At 45.5% G+C, this 21,199-nt stretch overlaps 1 protein-coding gene across 1 annotated transcript in view; it reads left to right on the top strand.

The window, feature by feature from the left end:
• PI4KA (phosphatidylinositol 4-kinase alpha) overlaps positions 1 to 21,199 on the top strand; it is a 189,916-nt gene that overhangs the window by 119,906 nt on the left and 48,811 nt on the right. The window contains exons 29-37 of the mRNA XM_085859029.1: positions 8,946 to 9,035; positions 9,355 to 9,474; positions 10,172 to 10,264; positions 10,367 to 10,523; positions 10,622 to 10,749; positions 10,927 to 11,085; positions 15,063 to 15,214; positions 15,476 to 15,583; positions 16,714 to 16,841. Coding sequence (XP_085715155.1) covers positions 8,946 to 9,035; positions 9,355 to 9,474; positions 10,172 to 10,264; positions 10,367 to 10,523; positions 10,622 to 10,749; positions 10,927 to 11,085; positions 15,063 to 15,214; positions 15,476 to 15,583; positions 16,714 to 16,841 — 1,135 coding nt within the window. The remainder of the gene's footprint in view (positions 1 to 8,945; positions 9,036 to 9,354; positions 9,475 to 10,171; positions 10,265 to 10,366; positions 10,524 to 10,621; positions 10,750 to 10,926; positions 11,086 to 15,062; positions 15,215 to 15,475; positions 15,584 to 16,713; positions 16,842 to 21,199) is intronic.

Here is a 21,199-nt window from a genome sequence, read left to right as displayed (position 1 = left end):
AAGAGACGGAAATAATAGACACGGGAGATAGAGGATGAATTGGACGGGGTTAGAGATGCGCACACACACACGGAGGTAGTGGAGGACAATGGGGGTGAGCTGGCGGACTGGGTAGGGACCCGGTGCGAGCAGCTGGATGGCCTCCTCCAGGAACGAGGGGAGGGAGTATGCCCCCTTGAGGCGAGTCACGACCAGGTGGGTTCGGTCGTGCTTTGCGAGGTTGAGGGGAGGAGTACTGACGGGTGCACGGAGAGCTTGGGGGGGTATAGAGCCCCCGGAGACCCTTGTGGGGACACGAATCCCCAGTGTGGTTGTCCCGGTGTGTGTGGTGCAGGGTGTGAGTGCGTCCCCGTGTGTGGAAGCGACCCCGTGTGTGAGTGGTCTGGTGTGTGCAAGGGAAATGGCAGGAGTGAGTGAACGGCCGAGTGCAAGGGAGACCGTGTGTGTGAGAGAGCGGTATGTGAGGGAGATGACGGTCGGCATGCGGGAGCACGCAGCCGCGTCTCCCGGTGTGAATGTAATGAAATGGTGTATGAGCGTCGTAACACGCAGGTGTGCGTGGGTGGAATGGAGACGACGACGGCGACAGAGAGACAAAAGCCGAGAAGCGGCTGTAGCTGTTTCGGGCACCGTGCCGGGTTCACCCAGCAGAGAGCGCGAGGTCCGTGCTGTGCAACGCACGAGGTCCCCACGTGCTCGCTTGCGGGAGTGAAGTCCCGGTCCGGAAACGCACGCGGTGGATTTGCCGATCCCGCGGACGGACAAAGTTTAGGCAGGTAAACGAATTTGGACCGGACGGGTTCTCCACGCGAGCGGGTGTGTTAAGCTCCAACGGGCAGAGCACATGTGTTCGCGTGGGGAACCCCTCGAGACGTGGGGCTTGTGTTTTTTTTTTTTATGCGCCGGGTGATGTCATGGCTGCGTGTGTGGTTGGAATCCGGCAGGACGGTAAATCCCTGCCGGATGGTACCGTCCAAGAGGGACGAGGGACGCGAACAGCTGCCATGACGTCACGCCAAAGGTGCGCGGCTGTGAATTGCCGCGCTGGTGCGCAGGTTGCGAGTTGCCGCGCTGGTGCTGCGCAATAACAAAAAACAAAAAAACAGCAAGCCTCACTTTCGGGTGAACAGGATTCCTGGGCAAGGGGTGGAAGACCCCCTTACCTGGGCACAGGATGGAAACTAGTTAGGGGGAAGGGTTAGCTTAGTTAGACCGGCTCCATGGGGCAGGGGCAAGTCCTCATGGGGCCCATGGAATGGATTAGGTAGAGGGATTGTAGCCAGATTTAGGTTGGGGAAAATGGATGGATTATTTTTTGAGGACAGTGACAGACAGTGAATGTGTAGTGGGGACGTAGCTTAGCTACGTAGTGTTAAAAGGAACGTGCTGTAATTTAAGGGACGACGTGGGAGCACGAGTTAGTTAGCGGATGCAGTTAGCAGGATGGCGGAATTCAGTGGTGTGTGTGCTGAAGAGTTGTGAGGTGAGTACATGTTGAGTGAGTGAGGCCAGCGGGTCTGTGTGAATGGAGCGAATGTGGAATGCATGGTGCGATGAGTGATTGGGGGGAGGAGTAGGTCCGAGCCCGCCTTCCGAGTGGCCAGCACCACCGCACACCCTCCACCAACCTCCACTGAACGGTAAAGGCTGGCCAGCTTCATCTGCTGGCTGTGTAGCTGCAAGGCCTGTGCCGGCCCACTTCATCTGCCAGCTGTTGTTTTGCTGCAAGGCCTGTGCCGGCTGGATCGTCAGCAGATGTTTACTTCAAGGCCTGTGCTGGCCAGTTCGTCTGCTGGCTGTGTTTGCCTGCAGCGGCCTTGTTCTGCAGGCTGTGTTTGCCTGCTGCCTTTGCCATGCCATGCCCACTGCCCACGTTCACCAGCCCCGTTCAATTTTGCTTTGCCCCCCCCCCCCCTGTTCATTTCCATGTGCGCCAGGATCAAGGCAACAGTTTGCAAGCTGCAAGAACTGCCCTGTTGGCAGCTACAACACGGGCCTGCAGTGGCGGCCCGTGCACCGTGTTTGCATCCATCCATCCATCCGTTGTGCTCATTGCGTGTGCCACTTGAGCTGGCACGGAGACTGCGTTTGTGCAGCCCATGCACCGTTGTGGTTCACTGCGTTCAGTTCAAAAGGGGAAGGCCTTGGATTGCGAGTGAGCAGCCGGCCACGTTCCCTGTCACCTGCATTGTTTGAGCCAGAGACTGCATGCGAGCAGCCTGGCTCCCTGCTAACTGCTTTCTTTTTGCAGAGTCCATTGATCCTGGGCCATGGTTTAGTGTAAAATTTGTAAGTTAAGGTAAGATGTACTGTACATATGAGTGCGCCCCCGGCATGTCTGTCTTAGCGCCGGCAATTTTATTTAAGTCGTCCGTGCGAGTGGGTTTGTTTAGTTAGTTACTCAGCCCTCAGGTTATTTATTTTGGGGACACGAATACCATGAATGTCGCACTCAGGGATCCGTAGGTAAAACGTACTAGGGGAGAACTACACATGATGGCACACGAAAATTTGACGACTCGGGACGAGTCTGTAAAAAGGGGAGGGGGTAGTGTTGTGGTTGAGGAAATTCGCAAACCACCATTCAGGTCCTGTAGATGAGATATCTCTGTAAGTACATGTGTAGTTAGCCCAAACCCGTTGTTTAGAGGGAATAAATGTGATTCATTCGGGCTCCAATCCAATCAGTGCCAACGAAACCCGCGGAGGAGCGCGGAGTCGGGGCACCGCCGCGGCATTTGCGGCTCATTACAAGACGGGTAGGCTCCACGCGGTCTCGCGCCCCAGGCCCCGTCTGTCCCCTTGTATTTGAGGGTGGCCCCTTTCTTTTGCTTTTGAGTATATGTGTTGTCGGCGCCGTCTGTAAAGTAAAACTGTGTAAGTGTTGCCGTGTGCTCGCGTAGTCGGTAGTAGATCTGCATCGTTGTGTCCCTTTTGTTACATTTGCTTTTGGTGCATAATTGTTGTAATTGTATATGTGTGCTTTCCGTTTGCTGCGGAATAAATGTGCCTCATGTTGAACTGTTTTTCCTGTTTCGCTTCGTCTTTTCTTTCATTGAATCTCCATCTTACTTCACGTAAAGGGTTGGTGGTGGGCTAAATACGCCCGATAATTAATCGGAACCGTCGAGGTTGACGATAACACCGCTCGGTTATCCCGATAGTACGGAACGGGTCGCTTAAAGTGGCCTATGTCCGAAGTCGACCTGCGGCGAGGTGCGATCGCCCGGTCTACCCTCCGTGTGGGTACTTAGGTAGGTCTAATTTGGCGAACAACCCTATCCCACGCGGGGGGGCGATTGGCACGATCGTGGTGAGGCCGAAAGGCGCACCCGTGACTAGTTCCCGGCGTTAGTCCGAGAGGGTCACGAGGGAATTGTCCATCCGGTGGGCGACGTGCCGCGATTCGAGTTACGTGGCCGCTCGCACGCCGGCGGGTGCGAATTCGCAACAAAATTGTCACGTCGACGTCGAAACTTAAAAGCAAATGTCCGAATATATTTTAAAATCCGTGATAGACTAAAAAAAAAATAGAAAACAACAACAACAACAACTTCAGATATTTCGTCACGTGCCTTCACGGAGCCAAGGAGAAAAAAAGAAAATGTGCCTTGACGGAGAAAATAAGTTTCGGGTATGCTAAACATTACATCGACGTGTTTCGACTTATGAGTAACTTACAAGGAACTTGTGTCGACGTGTGTCAACAATCGCATATCGTGCCTACAACTTATTCCCAGCGTAGCGGATCGTGTGAGCCATACGGCGAGTACGTCGTAAATTTTTCAGCATGCTTGAAATTTCACGACGTACTAAACGTACCACGAAATATGACAGCGTACTTCATCGTTTTTCAGCGTGCTCTTAACGTATACACAACTTACCCATACCGTATTCGACGTGTGCCAGCGTTTTAGTGGGGCGGATATGTAACATTTTTTGGTGGAGTTGTGCACTTCTGGAAAGAAGCATGAAACTTTGCCCTGGGGGGGTTTTGGGTATGCTGATTTCAAAAATTGCGGGAACCACGATGTCACTCCAGCGGTTCTCGCCAAAAATTAAGAAATTCAAAATGGCCGCCGCAAAACACATTTTTGCCCATAAAACGGCTCTAAGTAGCCTGATTGCCTTGATCTTGATGTCTATACCTATGTTTTTGAGGTTAAGGAATCCAATAAAGCACATGAGAAGACTCATAACCTACATCTTCATGCTGAAATTTTAAAATATTGCTGTTTAACACTAATTTTCATAGAAACGTATCATAGTGATTTGCACCTAACCTTAATTCCATAAATAATTGTGTTCATGCCACTAGAGCAGAAACCTGGTAAGGCTTGAATTTAGCACATTCTTGATGTTATTCATGCACCATTGTCATATAACTGCATCGCAAATTGTGTCAATGTAATAAATGTAATAAAACACAAACTCAGCACTAGCCCATGACCAAGTCCATGAACAGCTGAATGCAATGGTGAAAGGAGATGGGGGTGTCATAGGTGTCACAGAAAATGAAGCCGCCCGGACACGGTGGATGGTGGCAGGCCCAGAAACAGATAGACTTTTGACGGAGTTTGATGAAAAACATTCCATGAAAAAGAAGGACACAGATCGCCACCATGAACAGATACCGAGCGTGCAGAAGAAGTTCTTATCTCGAGTAAAGAGTGTCACTGATGTGATGGAGGAAATTGGGAACCCCTTTGCTGATACAAGTTCTGACCTCGACACGCTTGACACTAAAGTGATAATGCCTGCTCGTGTGGTGAATGCAGTCAGGTTGGTTGAGGACATCGGCAAAACACAATACCAGAAATTTGTTGCGGAGCATTTGAATGCCAATATCGCTGCATTCAATGACACCATTCATCAGAACAATCTACCCTTGTTAAATTCCAGTTCAGGAAAGAAACCTGAGAAATCCTCTTCTAAAATCTCCAACCGACACAATGATGTACATCTCTTCTCAAGGATATATATATATATATATATATATATATATATATATATATATATATATACATATATATATATATATATATATATATATATATATATATATATATATATATATCATGCCAGGCGAGAGACAGTGATATGGATGTTTTCTTCAGGCATGAAAATCATGCCTGGCCTCCATCATTGGCAGCGAATTGCATCATGCACCAATCAAGCAAATCAGACTTGATGGAATGTTTGGAATCATTGGTACCTCAAGCAGAATCTGTTCCAAAAGTGGATGTAAAAATTGTTGATGGCGCTGCCCTTGTGCACATACTCGATCAGAAGAAGTCAAAGGCTTCTGTCAAAACTTTCAAGGACTACTCACAACTGGTGTTCCTGCCATATTTGGAACGCATGCTCCAGGATGTTGTTCGTTTGGATGTAGTCTGGGATGTATAAAAGGAGAACAGCCTCGAGGCACAGACACAACAGAACCGTGGATCTGGAAACAATCTCAGAGTTGCCAACAACACAAACATATGCCTATCAACTGGAAGAATTTCCTGGGTTGCGATTCGAACAACGAGAGTCTGTTCAAACTCCTAGTCAGTGCAATACAGGAGTTTCAACCCCCCGAACGGAAGCTAGTCATCTCTACACATGGCGAGAAAGTTGTTTCATCACCCATATCCAATCTCTCGGACTTGTCCTGCACTTATGAGTAAGAGGACACACGGCTCCTGTTTCATGCTTTCAATTCATTCAATCACCGATTCACCAAGCTGATGATACATGCTACGGATACCGATGTGGTGGTTATTGCAATTGCTGTGGCAAGTGTCTTAAAGGAGTGTGAAATATGGGTGGCATTTGGTCATGGGTCTAAAGTACGGTATATCCCCTGTCACCTGATTTCAGCTGAATTAGGTGATGATGCATCTTGGGGTCTTCTGTTTATGCATGCAATATCAGGATGTGATACTGTTTCTGCCTTCTTTGGAATTGGAAAGAAAACAGCTTGGGCGGTATGGCAAAGTATGCCTCAGCTTACACCTACTTTCGTTAGTTTATCTCGTGCTCCAGCTCAGATATCCCAAGACGATATGGACCAAATAGAAAGATATGTTCTCTTGTATCAGCGAACATCTGCACTTTGCCATGTGAATGAAGCCAGGAAGCAGTTGTTCACTAACAACCGTAAGATGGAAAACATTCCTCCAACATTACATGCCTGAGAACAGCATGTGAAAAGGGCTGTTTATCAGGCAGGGCATATCTGGGGACAGTCACTTGTAGGAAAGGCCAATGTTCCATCACCAGATATATGGGGCTGGGAGAGAGTGAAAGATGATTCCCCATGGACTCCATGCTGGTCTACTCTGCCAGAGGCAGCCAAAGGTTGTCAAGAACTGTTGAAATGCGGATGCAAAAAGGAATGCACTAAAAGATGCACTTGTGTCAAAGCAAATCTGCCATGTACACAGTTGTGCTTCTGCTCGGGACAGTGTAACAGAGAGTAAGAAGTAAATCTTGGCCATGTTAACACAACACTACAGTGACATAGTGACTGATATGTTAGAGTAATTCGACAACATTTTAAATGGACACATATGTTGCACCCTTAGCACATGGTTTTCCTGGTTTTTCAATCATATAGTTCCTGCAGTATTGACAAATACATATTCTAAAGGAACTACATGTGTTGTACCTGATCATTCCATGGCTAAATAGTACAGAGTTAAGCCTGGCTACTGGAGCAATAGTAAACCCCTGGTGGTAATTCTTGGAACTTGTTCATGTCATTTTGTTGTGTGGCATGGGTGTCCCTTTAACAGAACGAATGACACACAATTGGATCCCTTAAACTCATAAAAATTGTATTGGTGCCAAGATAGTAATCGGTGCACTCACTTTTGATGTTGACTGTTGTAGGAAATTGCACTATGGGCGTTTAAAATTTTTTTTTTTACAATAAAGATATATGTTAAGTCTTCACATGTGTTTTATTGGATTCCTTGACCTCAAAAACATAGGTATAGTCATCAAGATCAAGGCAATCGGGCTACTTAGAGCCATTTAATGGGAAAAAATTGTTTTGCGGCGGCCATTTTGAATTTCTTAATTTTTGGCGGGAACCGCTGGATTGACATCATGGTTCCCGCAATTTTTGAAATCGGCACACCCAAAAACTCCCTCGGGCAAAGTTTCATGCTTCTTTCCAGAAGTGCACACTGATTTCACATATCCGCCCCACTATTTTAGCACATTTTTCATAGGTCAGCATACACTGGCTAAATCGTCAAGGTGTGACTGCGATGTTGACACTTCCAATTCTCAGGCGGTTATGATTTAAATCGGCGTGCGGCAGGTTTATAACGGGCTACGCCACGAGTTCTTCGGCGATACGTGCAGCGCGCTCTGCCTAAGTTCAACTATCGTTGGGCAGAGGTTGTGAACGCCGACAACAGGCTAAGCATTCGTTGCTATAAGTTATCTATAAGACAACGAAACGTTCTGTGCCCGTTACTAATAAGTTATGCATACGACCAACACGTTATGAATACGACCAAAACTTAAAAAAAAAACATCAAAATTTCAGCGTACACCAACGTTTTACATACATTTTTATACGTTGCCATTGCTGGCTAAATCGTCAAGGTGTGACAGCGCCTTTATCAACGGATTTGAATGGTGTGCTTGCTTGAGTGCTTAAGCCACTTGGCAAGCGTTCTCCAAGAAACTTGGTAACTCAACACCCCTGGTGTTTGTGAAGCTGGATGGTGATTATTGGTGGTTAAGCATTGAAGATGGCGAGCCATGCAGCAATTCAGGGCTGTCTGGTGAACAGCCAGTTTCACGAGAGGCTTGGGCGGCGGCGGAGCTGGCGGGGCACCTCCCCGTTTCCTTTTTCAAGAATGGCACTCTCTGCTGCTGCCGAAACCATTTTTGTTATGGAATAAAATTTATGTTTTGAATTATCGGCTTGTTTTTAGGATTCTGATTGGTGTCTTTTAAGTAGCCGCAGTACTGCTTAAATGTACTTTGTGAAACCCATCCATGAATATGATAATCATGAGGCCCACAAACCCTACAAAGATCTATATCAATGATGGTGATGATTATAGGAGAGTGTGCAGTATCGGGGTGAAGAAGGGGCCTCTGATATGGTGATGCACAACATCGATTGACGCTATATTTTATGGTGATCAATAAAGCCTTCATCTCCGAAACTGCGACTCAACATTGTCTTATTACAGAGTACAGTACAAGGATAATGTGTAAGACTGCTTCAGTCGTGCTCAACTTCCAGATTTTTTAAACGATCTTTAAAATCATTATTTTATTAAAATTGAAGTGCCATGTATACCTGAACACTGCACGGGGTATCGTGTCCTATGAACTCTAGTTCTACCCTGTCACTCAAACACAAAATTTGAAACGACACAATGTTGTCAAAATATGAAAGTGTGTCTGTCCTTTCTCCATCCATCCATCCATCCGTCCATCCGCGTTGCGTACAGATACAATTTAATATTGCATCCCCAGTGTGTGTGTGTTAGGTGTGGCCTTGACAAATACCCCGAAGAGCCCCTGAATTGTTAAATGCTCCGTCTGGTTGTATTTTGCTTTCAGAAGCAAATATATTGTCTTTTTGGAAATGTGGAGTTACATGAACATTAGTTTATACCTTTAAGGTCAATACACCTTTCTACATTAAATATATTAATGAAAACTAAGATTACAGTCCAATTTCACACAATAATCCAGTGAAGACTATTTGCTGTGTCCTCATTTTAACCTCATATTTCAAAATTATGGTCAGCAACGTGCTGTTATAGATGTGATCGAAAACTAAATGTTCTCTCTCTGGCCAATAAAAACGAATGGATGAAATTCCTTTTGTTGTTGGTAGTCTTTGGAAGCTGTTTTCCTATTTAATTTGATCCTTTTTGTGTCGGATGCTATGCTCTAACCCTTGTATATTTCCTTCTATTCAGAGCATTGTACGTGATTTTGCTGCTCGCTGTGCTGGAATTCTGCAGGAAGCCATGAAATGGGCTCCAGCCGTAACCAAGTCTCACCTGCAGGTATCCAATACTTTGGGACACATCTTTCCCCTTCAGAACGGTCCACCAGTTACGGACTGTAATGGCAAGCTATTTAGATGTATGAGGCAACTCCTTTAAGGCTCCTACAAGGGTGGACATTTGCTAATCCACCACCAGCTGCACTGGATTTAATTTTGACTCCAATTGCACAAAATGATTGTGGAGGCTCTTTTGGAAGGAGGGTACTGGGTTGGGGAGGTTGAGAATTGAGAGGCCTATTGTCGGAGGCAATGTCCAAGAGGAGTTTTATGCACATTGAGAGGCCATCATGCTGATGTACGTCCATATTTCCTGGTAGGAGTACTTGAGTAAACACCAGAACTGGCCGGCCGGCCTGTCACAGCACACTGGGCTCGCTATGGCCACTGAAAGTGTCCTGCAGTTTGCTGGCTTCAACAAGCACAATGTAACACTCGGCGTAAGTACCTATGTAATCATGCAAGCAATTCCACAACGACTCAGTTGTATTATCAAGATGGCTGCTAAGCAATTGCTATCTTGTACAATAACCATCATAGTTCATATCTTCAATATATCCAAGTCCAATCGTTTTTGGAGAAAGAATGGTTGCTGAGATATTCTTGTGCATCTAGTTCCAGCCCCAGAACCACAACATGCACAACAATATATTAACGAGACTGTTTCACCAATGTCTGCATCAAATGATTTGGGTCTAGGTGTCACGCAGCCAGTAAACCGGTTTATGAACTGAGCACAAAGTGGGGTTGAGCATTGTTGCAGGACAGGTGGAGGCTCTCAAGTCTCAAGATGAGACTGTTTGGCCCAGTTGGGGTTTCAATGCAAACAATGTACTTATGGGGAAGAATAGGATGTTCTTGATTCTGCTTATGCTGCTCATACCAGGAAATGGAGGAAATAGGGTAGTGGATGAGACAGAGGGTGGTGAGTGGTGAAGATTCCAATATTTTTCATGCCAAATATGCATTTGACATGGCGACAAGTTTATATTGTTTAGGGTGTGAGATATCTGCAGACGATCACAAGTTTGTGATCATTCACATATACATTTTGATTAAAAGGTCTTTGTATTCACTTGAAACAGTTCCTTCCTCCTATCTTCATGCTGAGCTACAATTTCTTATCATATGTTATAGAGTTCTCTATTGCAAGACAGACCAAGCTGCGTGAAGAAGGATTATTCGAACTTCATGACATCCCTAAACCTTCGCAACAGATATGCTGGCGAGGTACGGACTCTGTATTCTTCCCGTAGGTTTTTCAGGCCTGCTGACGCGCTGTGGCTCACTGTGCAATATGGCCTTGTGCTCATCATGTTCATTTCCGTGCAGGTTTCTGGAATGGTTGAGATGTTCGTGGGGCTTGGAAAAACAGGAGATCTAAACGATTTGCTGATCACACATTTGGAAGAGGCCCTCGTATCCGGCAACACTGAGGCTTACACCAAGTCTATGTTCAAGCTTACGGCTCGGCTCATCAGCAGTAAGGGTAAGGTTTCACTCGACTTTCGCACCTGCATGGCATAACTGTGTGTGTTTGAATGTTTCTCGTTGTTTCAGACAGCCATATTCTCTTGTGCCGAGCAGAAAGCGATTCTTGCTTGCTGCATCACCTGTGCTGGGCCCCGCTCCGCATGTTTTCTGGGATCGGGATGGAGACGGCTATTGCCTGCTGGGAGTGGCTTCTTGCTGGAAAACCCAGCCTGGAAACTCGTGTACGCCTTTAGTGTTTGTTCCTCCCACTTGGATGTCATTCGATGAATTACATTTCATCAACAATACAACTGTTAAAGCCTCATACTCAATGAAAACGCTCTTTATGTTTAGTGCCGTGCTAATCATGGAGATTTCCATGTGAACTGCTGATCATGCCGGCAATGGGCTTTCTGCAGTTCCTCCGTGAGGTGGTTGGGGCCTGGCAAATGACCGTCGAGAAGTCCATGGGGATCTTCTCCTCGGACCAGAAAGAAGCAGATCCTTTGGCTGCTTCAGAAGAGTCACGTCCTCGGCCTTGTCCCCCGACAGTCATTCCTCATCAGCTGTGGATTGAGGTGTTGTTCCTGGACTTTTTTTCAGATGAGGAAAATTTGTGTTGTGCCTGTGGTGGCATCATTTGAAACATTTGATGAGAATATACAAAATTTTACATTATTTAAAATCAAAATAAACACTTTTTTGTATACACTGTCGAGGCTCGTATGAGAGCTTACACACAGAAATGCACAACAAGGGGAGCAGGAGACAAGAGGGGCGGGAGAGGGAAGGACAAAACAGTGGGTAACAGAGACACGAGGAGATCTGTGGAAGGGAGAGGGATGGGGCGGGGTACACGGGGTAAACAAGACGGACACCACAGTAACTTTCAGGTCCGAACACGACAGGGACTTTCAGGAAGGAAAGCAGGGAATTTGAAGGAGATGGGTTTGGGGTGAATGAGTGGGGGTAGAAAAGATCGTAGTTTTGGATGGGGGGAGATAAGGGATGGAGGTGAACAGCTGTTTTGAAGATCTGGAGGGAAGAGTGGGATTGAATTGAGTGTGAGGGTTTGTTCCAAAGATGCGAAAAAAAGAGGAAAGAAAGAGTGAAGGTGAGCGGTGATTCTTGAAAAACACTTGCGAAGTAAGTGAGTTTTGTAGTTGTACTTAACTTTGCAATTTAGCTTATTAACGGGTGTAATTAGTAAGTTATCTCGGTAATTATCGAATTCCCCAATCATTCATGTCGGATCATGAACCATGCTCTATTGTCCAGACAGAACATCAGTGCTGCGGAAGCAGTTTCTATGGTTAGGGTTGCAATTCTTGATGGGTCGCCACTCCGACACAGGAAGTGAGGGCAGGAATTTGTAATTTGTTCATGGTGCCAGCGATAGCTCCCCTACTCTTCATGATGGACACCGTGGGATCTTTAACGTTCACTAACTAATGCTGGAATACGGAATGCCCAGTCTAACGTTCATCTGAGGGACCACACTAACACATTGATGAATTGCCCTACCTGTGAAACACCAGGAGAACACTTCAAACCCAAGCTTTGACTGCTTTGACACAAAGACTGCTTTGAGCCAAGTGTGTGTACCTCTAGGCCTTGGTTTTTCAAACCCGGGGGCGCGACCCCGAGCGGGGTCGCCGAGCAAATTTTGTGGGGTCGCGGGCGTCCGCTTGCAGCGAAAAAAATTGTCTATTTTCGATCGGTGTTCGCTTTTACGGGATGTAATATATACGGTTCGTTCAAAGTATGGGAACCGGCACAACATGACGCTTGGAATGGGATCCAGCCAATGCGCGGGCTCGCTGAAGGGCGGTTCATTTTGGCGGGAAATTAGTGGTTTGATCCACGGCCTCTCAGACTCAGACTCTGACTATATCATTAACGTCTATTCACGTCTCCACGTACGACTCGAGACCTTATTTGTGATGGCAGCACCGGCTTCCAGCAAATCTCAAGAACGTTCTTACCAGGATAAATTTCTGGATCTTGGATTTTACTCCGTGGTGGATAAAAGTGGGGCACAGAGGCCTCAGTGTGTGATTTGTTTTGATGTGCTTTCTACGGAGTCTATGAAACAAAACAAGTTGCAGAGGCATTTGACTACAAAACATGCGCCTTGTCAGGATAAGGAGAGAGCGTTCTTTGAGAGGAAACTTGTTGCACTCAAGAATATGCGTCTTGACAGAGAGGGTACATGCCATCAGACCAATTCTCGGGCATTAGAGGCCTCGTATCGAGTGTCGCTCCATGTTGCCAGGAGTAAAAAGCCTCACTCCATTGCGGAAGAACTCGTGCTGCCACGTGTAAAGCACATGGTATCTCTGATGGTTGGGGAGGAAGCGGTGAAGAAACTGGCAGTTATACCCCTCTCTGACAACACCATCCAATGCAGAATTGAAGATCTGAGTCTGGACGTAACGGCTCAGGTCGTACAGAAGATCAAGGAATCGCCGTGGCACGCCATACAGTTGGACGAGTCCACTGATATCGCATCGTACGCGCAACTCATCGTCTGGGTCCGCTTCATCAAGGCTGATAACTTTGTCGCTGAGCCTCTGCTCATCAAACCATTAGAGGCCACCACCAAAGGCGAGGACATTTTTGGGAAAGTAGAGCAGTTTTATTGTGACCATGATCTGGACCTCGGAAAGTTGCTCGGTTCTACAACAGATGGCGCGCCACCAATGTTCGGAGTGCGTTCTGGATTCAAGGCTAAATTGCTTGAGGTGGCTCCTCAGACCTCCATGGTACACTGCATGATTCACCGAGAAGCGCTCGCCTCTCGTACTTTGCCAGAAACCTTGCAGTGCGTGCTCTCAGAAGTCGTAAAAATGGTGAATCACATCAAATCGAGCGCCCTCAACACGAGGTTATTCAGGCTATTCTTCCAGGAGATGGACGCCGACCATAAGAATTTACTATTCTACACTCAAGTCAGATGGTTATCGAGGAAACCTTCTTCTGCGTGTTTACAAGCTCAAAGATGAACTGAAGGAGTTCCTACGCACACAAGGGAAAACGGCATGGGTAGCGTTGCTTGAGTCGGACTCTTGGCTGTCAGAACTGTGCTGTGCCGTTGACATCTTTGAACGGCTCAATGTCCTCAACCGCTCCCTCCAAGGAAAAGACGCCAACCTCATGATTTTTCACGACAAAATGAGCGTATTTCTGGCGACTCTAAAATTACTGGCAAACAAAGCAACTGTTAAGCGCTTCAGCCTTTTCCCCCGTCTGGTGGAGCATCTAACAACCTGCCAGTACGATGATACTGAGCTCGACAGTCTTTCTGGGGAGATAGCACGTCACCTTCGGTCGCTCATTGAACAGTACGAGCACCATTTCCCTGAGCTGGATGTGCAGTCCTTTTCTGTGGTTCGAGACCCTTTCACGGCTCCACTGGACTCGATTGCTGATGAAGATGATACAGCACAGGAAGAGCTTGTACAGCTCCAGCAGGATTCAGGAGCGCAGGCTCTTGTGCGGACGAATTCGTTGTCGACATTCTGGTGCAAAATGCTGCCGTCGTACCCGACCCTGTCACGGCGCGCCATGAAGGTTCTCATGCCATATCCTTCATCTAATCATACTTTTGTGAGCAGTCGTTCTCCACCATGGTGGTGATTAAAACAAAGTACAGAAATCGCCCAGAAATGGAGCATGATATGATCCTGGCATTGTCATCTACTTCTCCACGAATAGAGAAGTTGGTTTCTGAAAAACAGGCTCATCCTCCTCACTGATATATCGAAATGTCAGTCGGACTAAACTTCTGAAACATTCAACTGCACTATTTGGATACTGTCGGCAATTCTCCGTTTACTCGTCTATGAAAACATGACGATGGTGAATAAAGTAAACATTAAATATTCTTGTGTCACATGAAATCTTATCTTATATATTATGAATTGGGTTTTAAGCCTGGTGTTGGCGCAGTGGTTAGGGCAGCGGCTTGGGATCCAAAAGGTCCTGAGTTCAAGCCCCGTTGGGCCACTGAATTAATACACCAGGGGGTTTACTCAGCCTGTCATCCTTCCGAGGTCGGCGAAGTGAGTACCAGTGTACTGGGCCCGGTGTATACCCCAGTTAAAATAGGTGTACCATATCCCTGTGTCGTAAGAGGCGACCAGGGTTGCGTCAGGAAGGGCATCCGGCGTAAAACATGTGCCAAATCACTATGCGGATCATCCATTATGTGGATGATCATTATTATCATCCGCTGTGGCGACCCCTAACGGGACCAGCCGAAAGAAGAAGAAGAAGATATTATGAATTGGGTTTTGAATCTTTTGGGTCGCCCGATGTTGAGAGGTTCGGAAATTGGGTCACCACAAAAAAAAGTTTGAAAACCACTGCTCTAGGCCATCCTGACAGCCTCCGATCATTGCAAATATTATAACAAAGGGTTGTACCAATCTGATTGAGAATGACCTTTAACCTTTGCATTTTGTAAGCATGGTGGGATCGAACAAGAATGTTATCCACAGTTGTTGATTGTTCACGTTGGTAAAAGTGTAATCGCATTTTTGTGTTTTTGTAGTTCATGGCACAGCGCTTTGAAATTGCTAAATACTGCAGCGCTGACCAGGTGGAGATTTTTGCTGCTCTCCTGCAGCGCTCTCTCTCACTGACTGTCGGCGGGCAGCCGGCCACGATCAATCGTCACATTGCGGCAATTGGTCCACGCTTCAGGCATGTGTGCCTCCTTCTCTGGGTCTTCTCTAGGCTTTTCCTTTCACCTCCAGATCACGTTAAAAAGGGGAATTGAATGTCTGAATTGAAAAAGGCCACGTGTGGAATTGGTTTTTCTTGACACCCAAACTCTCTCGAATATAGACACCATAGTCCCTGATGTGTGCTCCATTTGCCAAACAAAACGAATGGAAGGTGCTGCGTTAGAGCTGGGGACTCGAGAAAACCGCTAATCTACCCTTCATCCTCGCACCTCTCTAGGCTGCTCAACTTGGGCCTGTCCATGCTGCATGCTGATGTGTTGCAAAGCCCCACGGGACGTAATGTCCTCAGAGAAAAGATTTACTCCTCTGCCTTTGACTACTTCAGGTAAGTGATTTTTTTAACTCTATGTTCACCTGGATTACCCCGTTTCTCGTAAAACTTATTATTTTTATCATCAATATTATTAATGTATTTCATGTCGATTTATAGTTCTGCAAGAGGTGAAAGAACATTTAGATGTAGAACCTGATATCAATGTTTTCAAATATTTTCACCTTCTGAACCGGAATTCTTTCGTTCGCTCTTCTTCAGATGTCATGTTTACCTGGTGCGCTTCTCATTTTGGTAAATCCTGTCTCATCAGTGCGATTCGCAAGCGTGCGTGCGTGCGTGCGTGCATTCTCGTGTCTATCCCCAGACCACAACGTCAAGTTTAGTTTGTGCACAAAGCTGAGGTGGATGGACTTTGCATTTTGAGATGCTTTCTAGTTTTTAATCCTTCTTCTGCTATTCAAAGCAAAATGACCAGGCCTTGCAGGATAGCTTAGAGGTCGGTGCACAAACCTTTGCGCTGCATACTCTCTGTTTGATTCTCGACCAAACGATCAACCGTCACCCTGGTGTTTCACAGGCAGGACATTGCATCAACAAGTACACTGTCCTTCTGAGCAGATATTGGGTTGGCCGTCCTATCTACTTGCATTTCCTCAGGCCCGTTGAGTGTCGGTACTCTTGGCCGGATTCAAAATATCCACTCCAGTCTGTGGAGGCCACTGAATGCATTAGCGGCAGAGCTGTGTCCTCATAAATAATGCAACCTCAAAAAATGGCCAAATTACATCTAATAATGTCGTCTTAATATGCCTTCCATTATTTATACTTTGCTTTACACTTTTGTTTTGTTTTATTTTGGTGGTGGGGGGTGGGGGCTTTACAAGTAAATATTCTGTTTGGAACCCTTTTGGGCCCAGCTGATTCTAGTCTTTCTACAGTCGCTTTGAATGAAACCTTTTTTTGTTGTTTATAGCTGATTGCGACATTAATTATGAAACTGTGCTGTCAAAGCCTGATGTTGACGTGTTCTTTTGGAAATCCACATGCATGTTGTGCACTTTCCCTTTTTGGTGGGACCACAATCAGCCGAGCGGGTTGACTGGCCCAGCAATCCCTGTACAGGAAAACGCAACGTCCTTGATGACAGTGATTTAATTTGAGTAATATCCCTGCATTCCCAGCATTCCTCTCAAGTGTCCAACTCAGGCACCAAAGGTTCTTCGGGAAGACATCAACGTGATGAAGAGGTTCTGGACTGCAATGCATTCTGATAAAAAGTACCTGACTGAAAACCTTCTCCTTCCACCAGGTAAATGCGTCATTGCTCATGAATTGCCTTCACCAATTTGAGCTGAAGATCTTGATGTAGAAATGTTCGCTCTCCCCACTCGTGTGTGAAGTGCAATTTGTTTTCCTCATTTAAATTGATCAAGCATACGTAGACGAGCTTGAACGTACATACATTACATGTGGGACATATACATTAGGAAACACCAGTATACTTTTTGAAAAACATTTTGGGCCCATTTGATTGATGCTTGAGCAGAATTTACTAATCCGAACCCAAACCCTAACAGCTCAGTTGTACTGCAAATCAAAGATGAGGTAAGCGACAAATGTCGACACTGATGTGAAACCTGAGTTTGTTTTAATCCCCAATGGGACATCAGTGAGTTAGTTAGTTAGTAAGTCAGTCCATCTGTCCTTCCGTCCGTCCGTCCAAAACCACTCAAAAATGACTGCCTTGGGGCACTCCAGCCTTGACCGGGAGAGGAGATGCAAGGATTCCAGTAAGAACCACACATTGGCTGCAAGAGTAGAGGAAGTCAAGAAGCCATGTGTGGAGTTGGCCTTGGATGCCATTGGCTGAGAGTTTGGAGAGCAAGGTGGGATAGCAGACTTTATCGAAAGTTTGAGCTATGTTTCGAGAGATGATCCTGATCTCAAGTCTGACATTGAGGGCTTCCGTCCCAGATTAGAATGGAGTTCTTCAGAGGGTGCAAGACTGAGGGTGGGGGGCTTTGATGGGGCATGGTTGAAGAGGTGGATGAGGGGGAAGTTTTGAGGTGGGATGCAGAAAGGATGGACGTGAAGCTTTTTGGGGGTAGGGTGAATGTGGATGCTGAAAGAGGGGACGTTAAGTGGAGGGATGCTGATTCCAAATTCCCAAATTGGACAGCTGGGGTTAAAGATCATGGGATGGGAGGTAAGAATTTTTTTTGAAGCACAGAGAAAGATGGTGCTGTATATATGGGAGGAGGGTTGGTGGACCAAGTGCTTCGCTGACAAAGTTTTGGAAGATACTCTCTTTGAAGAAGAATAATAATAAAAAGAGGAATATAATGTGGTGAACAAGAACATCTTGGGTATAGGGTACCCCTATTGGAGAAACAAGAAAATTGAAGCATTTTAAAACATTTTAAAATCCTTTCAAAGTAAGAATGAAGAAGCATTATATTCAATGAAGATTCAGTTTGGAGATGTTTAGAAAAGAGAGGAAAAGGGAATGGAGTACAGGAAGTTCAGGCAGAAGGAAATTCAAGTCTGAGATCATTGTGGAGTGAAAAACAGTTTTTTTTGTTTGTTTTTATTCTTTTGAAGTGAGGAAGGGAAATAGGGTAATGTTGAGGAGGTAGAAAGTACAATATTTGGGAAGAATGAAACAAAGCGAGGAACACGGCAACAAAGTAGGTGATGAATCTATGTACAAAAGATCTCGCTATGACCTAGAGAGGGTAAAAAAGGCTACAAAGCACCAGTACAGAGACGAGCTGGATGATCAATACAATGAGAAAGATTCACGCCAGCTATGGCAGGGGCTCCAGGCCATAATATAAAAGGAGAAATCTAGGGTCTGGGATTGGCTTAACGGTTAAGGTGGCTGGCTTATGATCCTCGGGCCTTGAGTTTAAGCCCCTGTCAGACCGTTGAATTAGCACCAGGTAAGGTTGACTCAGCCTGTCATCATTTTGAGGTCGGCAAAATGAGGACCAGCGTGTTGGTAACAGGGGAATTGCATCAGCAGCACAGCCATGACCCCAGAAATTGATTCAGCCAAGCAGCCACATGCTGCATGCAAATAAATAAATAAATAAATAAAGGAGAAATGCAGGGAAGTTGACAGCTCTGATGCCAAGTTGACAGACACTTTAAACAACTCCTACGCCTGTTTTGACAAGGTTAATGCTGAACCACGCCCAACTCGTGAAATTGATTATGAGGCTGCCGCTCTGAAAGCCTCCCAGTCTGACGTCAGTTAGACTTTCGCTCGGGTGCAGGTTCGAAAAGCCACTGGCCCTGATGGAATTCCATCACGTGCCCTTAGATACTGTGTGGCTCAGCTATCTGCAGTTTTCACTGACATTTTTAATCTGTCACGAAAGTTGTGTATCATTCCATTATGTTAAAAAAAATCTGTCATCATACCAATACCGAAAAGGTATCCAGTTATGTGCCTAAACCAGGGGTTCCCAAACCCAGGGTTGTGACCCAAACTTGACCCCCCCCTCAAAATCTCAGTTTTTGAGGGGGGGGGTTTCATGTCAAAAGCATTTTCTCTGATAATTTTTATCATAGGTACACTAGGTACCAGTATCATTTGGGTTGCGAGGCAAATGTGATTTCAAATTTTGTGTCATGGACAAAAAGTTTGGGAACCACTGACCGAAACGATTACTGACCAGTAGCACTAATATCAGTCATAATGAAATGTTTTGAACGTTTGATATTGTCTCACATCAAGTCTGTTATTTCTGAATCTCACATCATCAAGTCTGTAAACCCATTTCAGTTTGCCTCTCGGTTAAACCGTTCTGTTGATGGCGCTGTCTCACTAACCCTCCACACCGTTTCACGACATCTGAATAAGTGTAATACCTATGTTAGGATGCTTTTCGTTGACTACAGTTCTGCTTTTAATGCCATTATTCCTTCTAAATTGGTTGTGAAACTTCAAGATATTGGACTGTCATTTTTATCTGTAATTGCATTTTAGACTTTTTAAGTGACAGGCTACACGTGGTGAAAATTGGCAGCCACGTGTCCTCATCGCTTGTCTTGAACACCGGGGCTCCTCAAGACTGGGTTGCAAGTCCTGTGCTGTATTCACTTTTGACTTACGATTGTGCTGCTGGTTGAGAAAACAACTTCCTGGTAAAATTTGCGGATGACACGACCTTAATTGGCCTGATCACGAATGACGATGAAACGGTGCACAGAGATGAGGTTAGGAACGTGACAGAGTGGTGTTCAGCTCATAATCTCGAACTGAATGTGAGTAGAACTAAGGAAGTTATAGTGGATTTTAGAAAGTCTTGTGTTACACATGCCCCTATCAGCATATTGAGACTGTGAGCTCTTTTGTCTTCCTAGTCATCCAAATTTCATCTGATAAGTCCTTGACTGAATACTGGAAGTATTGCTAAAAAGGCTCAGCAGCACCTGTATTTCCTTCGGCGGTTGAAAAAAATTGGAATGCATCGTGACATTTGAGCGAACTTTTACCGCAGTGTTATTGAAAGTATTTTAACGGGATCGATTGAATTATTATTGTTTGGTTCAGCAACATCACTGCACACGACCTCAAATTGTTGGAAAGAGTTGCTTGTGTTGCGCAGAGGATCATTGGTGTTGACCTCGCTACACTCGAAGTTATCTCCACCTCTCGATGTTTTGCCAAAGCCTCAAATATTGTTAAACATTCTAGTCATGCTGCGTTTAACGTGTTTTAACCATGCCGTTCTGGCCATCGATATCACAATATTAAAACATCCACCTACCGTTTCAGGAATATCATGATTTTTACATCTTTGTTTTTTTTTCTTTTGTCAAATTATATTTTTTACAAGCAAGGTACCCGTGCTATGTGCTGGAGGGGTTTGGGCAGCCACTGGACAGGTGGTTCGTGAAGGGCTTGGGCAAAAAATAGCAAAACTACAAATGCTGAATCCACAAATCTCATGGGTGGAACCCCTCACATAATTTCCTCGTTCTACTTTAAACTCAATCTCCCTATATTTTCATTCAAACAGCATTTTTCAGCCGCTACTCCACAACCCACTCAAACCCATTCAGGTGCAACCAAGTGAGCGTTCCAGAATAAAATTCTCCAAGAATTCGCTTCTCCGCAGAGAGACGGATAAGGAACGAGACGAATGAAGAGTAAAAGAGATGAAAGAGGATAAAAAGCAAGAATTAGAATGATTAAAGAGAATTGTGAAAAAAATTGGCAAGTGTATGAAAGGAACAAAGAACAAAGATGTCGGGAGGAACCCAACTACGTGGATAGATTTCAGCAGTTACTCCTCAGGCTCAAACACAGCAACATGTATGAGCTCCCAGAAGTCCATCAGCAACATGTATTAAGCTACCAGGGTGTTTCGATGATCTCATGGCGAATCTGCAAATGCTGAATCCTTCAATCTCACTGGTTGAGACCCTCACATTATTTCCTCATTGTCCTTTAAACTCAATGTCTCTATATTTTTTAATTCCAAACAGCATCATTCCAATCACAAAGTCATACTATACCAATGTTAATATAACAAAATACAATGTCAGAACACTCGTGAGGTCAACAAAGAGAGACGCCATCCTGACGTTACATCCGGATCGGGAGCAGCTTCGTACAGATCAAAACTCAAAAAATCATAATTGTATTGAGGTATT

Source organism: Eptatretus burgeri, chromosome 16, assembly GCF_056783735.1.
Source record: "Eptatretus burgeri isolate ZD-2024b chromosome 16, Ebu_testis_v1, whole genome shotgun sequence".
Taxonomy (NCBI): domain Eukaryota; kingdom Metazoa; phylum Chordata; class Myxini; order Myxiniformes; family Myxinidae; genus Eptatretus; species Eptatretus burgeri.
This window is presented reverse-complemented; position numbering and strand designations above follow the sequence as displayed.